Below are 8472 nucleotides of genomic sequence, written 5' to 3'. Positions count from 1 at the left end.
AGAGAGAGAGAGAGAGAGAGAGAGAGAGAGAGAGAGAGAGAGAGAGAGAGAGAGAGAGAGAGAGAGAGAGAGAGAGAGAGGAGGGACAGACAGGACAACATAATGATTGAGATGAATAGTTTGACATGAAGTTCATTTCATATCACATGTAACAAGACAGTTTAGTTACCTGGAGGAAATGGATGTGATCCTCGTGTGTGAGAGCTGCTCCAGCTCAGTGCTTCTCTTCCTCAGCTCAGCTATCTCCGCTTCAGTTGCTCCAGGACTCCTTCAGCTTCACTCACTTGATCCTTCTCTTGGGCTCTGATCAGCTCCTTCACCTCAGAGCTCCTTCTCCAATGGAGCGGATCAGCTCAGTAAAGATCTGATCACTGTCCTCCACTGCTGCCTGTGCAGAGCACTGTTGAGAGAGAGAGAGAGAGAGAGAGAGAGAGAGAGAGAGAGAGAGAGAGAGAGGGACAGACAGAGAGAGAGAGAGAGAGAGAGAGACAGAGAGAGAGAGCGAGAGCAGAGAGAGAGAGCGAGAGACGAGAGAGAGAGAGAGACAGAGAGAGAGAGAGAGGACAGAGAGCGAGAGAGAGGGACAGAGAGCGAGAGAGAGGGACAGAGAGCGAGAGAGAGGGACAGAGAGCGAGAGAGAGGGACAGAGAGCGAGGGAGAGAGAGAGAGAGGGACACAGAGAGAGAGAGAGAGGGACAGAGAGAGAGAGAGAGAGAGAGAGAGAGGGACACAGAGAGAGAGAGAGAGAGGGACAGAGAGAGAGAGGGACAGAGAGAGAGAGGGACAGAGAGAGAGAGGGACAGAGAGAGAGAGAGAGACAGAGAGAGAGAGACAGAGAGAGAGACAGAGAGAGAGACAGAGAGAGACACAGAGAGAGACACAGAGAGAGACACAGAGAGAGACACAGAGAGAGAGACAGAGAGAGAGACAGAGAGAGACAGAGAGAGACAGAGAGAGAGAGAGAGAAAGGGACAGAGAGAGAGACACAGAGAGAGAGAGACACAGAGAGAGAGAGACACAGAGAGAGAGAGAGACACAGAGAGAGAGAGAGAGAGACACAGAGAGAGAGAGAGACAGAGAGAGAGAGAGAGACACAGAGAGAGAGAGAGACAGAGAGAGAGAGAGACACAGAGAGAGAGAGACAGAGAGAGAGAGGGACAGAGAGAGAGAGGGAGCAGAGAGAGAGAGAGAGAGAGAGAGAGAGAGGGACAGAGAGAGAGAGGGACAGAGAGAGAGAGAGAGAGAGAGAGAGGGACAGAGAGAGAGAGAGAGAGAGAGAGACAGAGAGAGAGAGACAGAGAGAGAGAGACAGAGAGAGAGAGACAGAGAGAGAGAGACAGAGAGAGAGAGACAGAGAGAGAGAGAGATAGCAGTTAGTTAATAGTAGTGCCTCTACTCTGCAAATTCTATCGTCCTCTGCACATCTGATCACTCCAGCTGTTTAATTGCTAAATTGTAATTATTTCCTCCCAGACCACGGCCTATTTATTAACTTACCTCCTTTATCTTACCTCATTTGCACATCTGTATATAGACTTTTCTATTGTGTTATTGACTGTACGTTTGTTTATTCCATGTGTAACTCTGTGTTGTTGTTTGTGTCACACTGCTTTGCTTTCATCTTGGCCAGGTCGCTTAGTTGTACCAATGAGAACTTGTTCTCAACTAGGCCTACCTGGTTAAATAAAGGACTTGTTCTCAACTGGCCTACCTGGTTAAATAAAGGACTTGTTCTCAACTGGCCCACCTGGTTAAATAAAGGACTTGTTCTCAACTGGCCTACCTGGTTAAATAAAGGTTTCATTAAAAAGTCTGGCAATAACTTAACTTTTCATTAATTAGACAGACTCCTCTAAATAATAAATATAATAAAATAACAAAAAAACAGTTAAATGCTAAGTACTATACATAGGTTTTATTTAAAAAATAACAATAGAACCTATTTAGTACTATAATGGTATTTACTAACATAATATTATTACTATAATAGTTTCTAAAGGGGTTCTAGGCTACCCTACCCTAGAATTAGGGTTCAGGATAAAACAGGTTATACGTAGGGTTAGAGTTTCTGTACAGCAACTTTGTGACATCTGCTGATGTAAAAAGGTCTTCATAAATACATTAGATTGATTGTTAGGTTCAGGGTATTTAAAGAGATAAACTGTATGGGTTTATATCTCTCTTGCTCCTCCCTGTGGTCTTCTGTGGGAACTACATACCTCATTCACCACACTTGATAGGCTCATAATCTGAGGTAGCAACTGAGTCAGAGCTACAAATCAATGATCTCCACCTATCCATTAGGTTTACAACTCAGTGAACCTGCGCAGCATTCTCTCTATTTGATGTCTACGAACCAACAGATTTCAACACATATCAAATTACCAGTTACCATTATTAGTAGCTGTAACCTAGTTAATAATAAGTTACCTGAGGTAAACCTACAAGGATAGTTAATAAGTTACCTGAGGTAAACCTACAAGGTTAACGCGGGCTGGAAGAGAATTACTTCAAAACCACAGCAAACAGCTGGGACATATAGTAATATTATATATATATAATATTATATCACTGGGCTCCTCTGTGCTAACAAACCCTGTGTACCACCCCTCCCCTGTTTAACCTTGAATTTCGTTCAGAAAAACACTTCCACATTTAGCAAAACGAACCAACTCTTTACGGATCTGTTCGGTGGTAATAAACGGAGGCAGATTAGACACCACTACTCTTGTCGAAATCAGCACCAACACAACCCCTCACATAAATCATACTGGTAACTAGCCGGGTAACAAGACTCACCCTTTTACATTACCACAACCACCGCCTTGTTCATTCTGGATACAGAGTGTATATGTTCCTCTCCCACCTGTTCACCGACCAGGATCAATAATTCCTCCACACCATTCTCCACAACGCACCTGAAGAGACAGCGTTTCTTCTCCACTCGGTTGAGGACATCAAAACTACCCTACTCCCTCCTCAACTCTAACCGATAAACAAACCCTCCCACCATGACAAAATACATTTGGAAAATAGGCAAAAGAATAGCTGCACTCTTTACGAACGACAAAACCTCACGTTACCAACTTCTTCTTCTTCTATGGTTTAATGGCGGTCCTCAAACCAACGTTAAAGGAGCATGGCGCCTCCTACTGTGCTGGAGTGTGTTCAATCACGGTTTACACCATTTCTAAATTCTCCTACCTAACTCAGTACTTCTGAGAAAATAAAAAAGATCCCTACTAACTTCTAATAGACCCTCCCCCATCCCCCAAATCCCTTCCAACCCCCCCAACCCCGTCCAACCTCAATGACCCTACACTTCAATCTTTCCATCTCTTCAACATCCTTACAACAATATAACAACACATGCTCCACCGTTTCATTGACAATACCCTCCAGACACAAACCATTCACATGCTGCCAACCAGATGGAAGGACCAGTTCAATGTAGAATGTCCTAAACACAATCGAGGAAACACCACCTCTTCCTTCCTAATCTGACCTTTGAACCTTGGTCCACCGACCTTTCTTTTGGAGGGCATATAAATGCCGTCCCTTGTGCTCAGAGTCCCCATCTCTTCTGCCCACACATCTATCAAAATGTCTCTGATCTCACATTTGTCCTCACCTCTACCCAGTGGAACATTAATATATATTATATCTTGTTTTAAAGTTATTTTAGCTAACGAGTCTACAATTTCATTCCATTCCACACCTGAATGTGCTGGGACCCAGCAGAATCTCACTACTAGACCCATTCTCTCAATTCTCCATAATAACATTAATACCTCCAATAGTAGGTCACTCCTAATAGATTTACCAGATGATAAACTATTCAATACAGACAGAGAATCTGAGGATACTATAATTCTAACAGGTTGTACGTCCTCCACCCACTGGAGGACAACTATTATCACCAACAGTTCAACTGAGTACACTGACAGTTCATCTGTTAGTCTTCTACATATCTGCACATCACATTCAGGAAGGTAAACACCTGCTCCTGTGGGCCCACTATCTGGGCCCTTGGATCCATCTGTGAAAAGAGGTAAAAAAGCATAACAACTTCTACCAATGTAATTGTCAACCAGTTTCCCTTTATCACTGACTTCTGACCCAATCTTTCCTTTTGTCTACCAAGGTTAGATCAACAACAGGATCTGGGAGTAAACATGGAGGAACATCCCCTATCACCACAGAAAGGGCCAACCTCCAACTCCCTGAAACTACTCTCATCAGCAAGCTTTCCAACTGTCCAACCAAAACCACTGCCTTGTCTACAAGTATATTCCCAACAGTCATCTAGAACAGTAGCAGTGGGATGCTCAACCTCACAGCCTTTCAACCCAATAAGCTAATGACAATTTATTACGTCGTATATCCAAAGGCATCTCACCTGCCTCAACTGGACTATAATATAAATCCATGATATTATGGGATACAAAATGGGAAAAGGGGAAATTATGATAATACTAAAAAACACCCTTCTAACTAACCCTACACTCATTAAAACCCACTACCCCCATTCCACTACTTTGACCCTATCTGCTCCTGCACCAGGCCAACTAACCCTACACTCATTAAAACCCACTACCCCATTCCACTACTTTGACCCTATCTGCTCCTGCACCAGGCCAACTAACCCTACACTCATTAAAACCCACTACCCCCATTCCACTACTTTGACCCTATCTGCTCCTGCACCAGGCCAACTAACCCTACACTCATTAAAACCCACTACCCCCATTCCACTACTTTGACCCTATCTGCTCCTGCACCAGGCCAACTAACCCTACACTCATTATAAACCCACTACCCCATTCCACTACTTTGACCCTATCTGCTCCTGCACCAGGCCAACTAACCCTACACTCATTAAAACCCACTACCCCATTCCACTACTTTGACCCTATCTGCTCCTGCACCAGGCCAACTAACCCTACACTCATTAAAACCCACTACCCCATTCCACTACTTTGACCCTATCTGCTCCTGCACCAGGCCAACTAACCCTACACTCATTAAAACCCACTACCCCCATTCCACTACTTTGACCCTATCTGCTCCTGCACCAGGCCAACTAACCCTACACTCATTAAAACCCACTACCCCATTCCACTACTTTGACCCTATCTGCTCCTGCACCAGGCCAACTAACCCTACACTCATTAAAACCCACTACCCCATTCCACTACTTTGACCCTATCTGCTCCTGCACCAGGCCAACTAACCCTACACTCATTAAAACCCACTACCCCATTCCACTACTTTGACCCTATCTGCTCCTGCACCAGGCCAACTAACCCTACACTCATTAAAACCCACTACCCCATTCCACTACTTTGACCCTATCTGCTCCTGCACCAGGCCAACTAACCCTACACTCATTAAAACCCACTACCCCATTCCACTACTTTGACCCTATCTGCTCCTGCACCAGGCCAACTAACCCTACACTCATTAAAACCCACTACCCCATTCCACTACTTTGACCCTATCTGCTCCTGCACCAGGCCAACGGCCTGGGAGGACGGGACACCACCACTCAACACACCCTGGAACTCTTCTGAAGTCAAATCTAGTATGACCAAATACTTCTCTGCAGCTGCCACCAAAACATATTTTTTTCTGTGATTTACATTCCATTTCTGTGGTACAGTTGATAACCATTTGCTATGAACACTAAGAAGCCAACCTTACTGAAGCATATATCACTGGTTGGCCCATCCCTCTGTGCTGTCACAGATCTACTACTCACAGGGATCCTCTCAGGATTCTTCAGCCTTGACCCATCCTCCTCTACTTTCTTCACTGCCTCAGCAGTGACAACCTGTTCCCAACAGTGGGGTCAGTGGGATTGGATAGGGGCCCCTCTACCTCTCTCTCTCTCTCTCTCTCTGACTGGAGGAGACAGGTGAAATGGTGTGTCTCCTCTGGTCAACAATACTCACCTTGAGAGACTCCACAGCCTGTTGGAGCTCCTTCAGCTCCTTCTCTCTCTCCTGGAATCTCTGCTGGACCTTCTGCTGACTCATCCCCAGCTGCCTCTGTGGAGAATCACTCTTCAATGAGCTATCAAGCTTTATTAGTCCAGTAGATCAATAGTATAGTAATGTGACATAGGGCCCATAGAGAGGAAGATCTAAAAAAATGGATGGTCCATTTACTAAATGATATTTATTTGTTGCTATGTGAATGATTATAGTTTTTATGGTAGGACTACATGTATCAACAGGTTGAGACTGAACTTTGGACTCATAAAAGGCCATTCAGAATGATAATAGTGTTTGACATTATAAAATGGTGATACATCTGGAGAATCTGGGTTAACATATCAATATACTCAAGGTTTGTGTTCATATTTGTTCTGCTGAGGATCTATTTCATTTCAATGATCTCATATTCAAACAGCCTTAGTTCCTACTGTATCTTTAATTCTTTGTTTATCAGACAGTCACCAACAAGTTGTTCTGGTCTTACCTGTTTCTCAGTCCTCTCTGCTGCAGCTGACACTGTATCATGGCCTTTATGTTCATCCATTGTACACAGATAACAGATACACTGCTGATCGGTACGACAGTAAACCTCCAGCAGTTTATCATGATGAGAGCAGATCTTCTCCTGTAGTTGTGCGGTGGCTTTGACCAGCTTGTGCCTCTTCAAAGCAGGAGATTCGTAGTGAGATTGGAGGTGAGTCTCACAGTAAGAGGCCAGACACGCCAGACAGGACATGAGGGCTTTCTGCTTTCTGGTCCCAGTGCAGAAATCACACGCCACATCTCTAGGTCCAGCATAGCACAGAGCAGGAGGGGGAGCAGCCTGGAGTCCTGTCTTCTTCAGTTTCTCCACCAGCTCAGCCAACATGTTATTTTTACTCAGCGTAGGCCTCGGACTGAAGGTCTGTCTGCACTGAGGACAGCTATAGACCCCTTTCAGAACATCCTGATCCCAGCAGCCCTCAATACAGATTCTACAGTAACTGTGTCCACAGGGGATGGTGACTGGTTCCTTCAGTAGATCCAGACAGACAGAACAACAGAACTGGTCCTGGTCCAGCAGAACTCCCTGTTGAGCCATTGGGACGGTTGTTCACTCTCACACAGACAGACGAGACAGAGACTCAGATCAGTTTCGTTTCCTCAGAAGAGAGTTTGTGAAGGGGGATGGATTTCCTGGTTCTGCCAGAGGGGTGGGGTTAGAGGGAGGGAGGGGTTAGAGGGAGGGAGGAAGAGAGAGAGGAACTGCAAGCAACATCAAGAGGGAGACAAATAGTCTTGTTCCTTGGTTAGAGCCCTTAACATGGAATAAAGGAAATAATGAATCTTAAAATGTGAGTTATTAGAATATAAAGGGTAACAGTTTCTATGAAGTACATATTATAATTATTTTAATGACCTTTATAATGCCTTATAATACACTTATGTGTTCTAATAAGCAATAAGGCCTGAGGAGGTGTGGTATATGTAAGGATTGCGGACCTGGTGGCAGTGAAGTCAGACGCAGGAGAGCAGAGATAGGTAATAGCCGGAGCAGTTTAATACAAAACGAACCTACATGGGTACAAAACCCGATGCGCACCAGTAACAGAGTACAAGCACTTACAAACAAACAATTCCACACAAGGACATGGGGGGGAACAGAGGGTTAAATACACAACAATTCATGATGGAAATGGAAACCAGATGTGTAAGAAAACAAGACAAAACAAATGGAAAATGAAAAAGTGGATCGACGATGACTAGAAGACCGGTGACGCCGACCGCCGAACAAGGAGAGGAAATGACTTCGGTGGAAGTGGTGACAGTATATGGCTAATATACAGTACCACGGCTAAGTGCTGTTTTTAGGCACGACGCAAAGCGGATTGAGAATTATGTAACACTTTCAAAAATACAATCAAATAAAAATGTTATTGGTCACATACACATATTTAGTAGATGTTATTGTGGGTGTAGTGAAATGCTTGTGTTCCTGGTTCCAACAGTGCAGTAGTATCTAACAATACACCCTAATGTAAATGTCACAGGTGTCGTAGGGTTTAGACCAAGACGCAGTGGGAAAATGTACACTCATCTTCTTTTATTAAAGGACAAAGAACAGGCCAGTAAGGCACAAAGCTATACACAGCAACAATCTGCCACAAAACCCCCATGATAAACAAACTCCTAATTATAGGACCTTCAATCAGAGGCAACGATAACCAGCTGCCTCCAATTGAAGGTCCAACCCCAATTAACTAAACATAGAACTACAATAGACAAGACAGAACATAGAAATACACTAACATAGAACATAGACTAACAAACCCCGGACCACATAAGCCAAACACCCCTCTACCTAAATACATAGCCCGAACCACATAAACCAAACACCCCTCTACCTAAATACATAGCCCGAAACACATAAACCAAACACCCCTCTACCTAAATACATAGCCCGAACCACATAAACCAAACACCCCTCTACCTA

At 44.3% G+C, this 8472-nt stretch overlaps 1 protein-coding gene across 1 annotated transcript; it reads right to left on the bottom strand.

Annotated features, from left to right (window-relative positions):
- Positions 1 to 316: 316 nt before the first annotated feature.
- LOC145877299 (E3 ubiquitin/ISG15 ligase TRIM25-like) lies at positions 317 to 7146 on the bottom strand. Its single transcript, XM_082972608.1, has 3 exons — positions 6484 to 7146; positions 5955 to 6050; positions 317 to 400 (listed from the first exon to the last, which is right to left on the bottom strand). The coding sequence occupies exons 1-3, from the start codon at positions 7078 to 7080 to the stop codon at positions 317 to 319; spliced, it is 777 nt and encodes a 258-aa protein (XP_082828734.1). The 5' UTR covers positions 7081 to 7146.
- Positions 7147 to 8472: the final 1326 nt, after the last annotated feature.

This window comes from Salmo salar, unplaced genomic scaffold (genome assembly GCF_965601325.2).
Source record: "Salmo salar unplaced genomic scaffold, fSalSal1 ptg000838l, whole genome shotgun sequence".
Classification (NCBI taxonomy): Eukaryota; Metazoa; Chordata; class Actinopteri; order Salmoniformes; family Salmonidae; genus Salmo; species Salmo salar.
Note: the sequence above shows the minus strand (reverse complement) of the source record. Positions and strands in the feature narration are given on the sequence as shown.

What these genes read in the sequence shown, in the direction of transcription:
- LOC145877299 (XM_082972608.1), bottom strand. Translation starts at nt 7,080, where the DNA reads ATGGCTCAACAGGGAGTTCTGCTGGACCAGGACCAGTTCTGTTGTTCT. An exon ending in CAGAGAGGACTGAGAAACAG is followed by an intron (nt 6,051 to 6,483) that starts GTAAGACCAGAA and finishes GATTCTCCACAG; the next exon opens with AGGCAGCTGGGGATGAGTCA. An exon ending in AGGCTGTGGAGTCTCTCAAG is followed by an intron (nt 401 to 5,954) that starts GTGAGTATTGTT and finishes CTCTCTCAACAG; the next exon opens with TGCTCTGCACAGGCAGCAGT.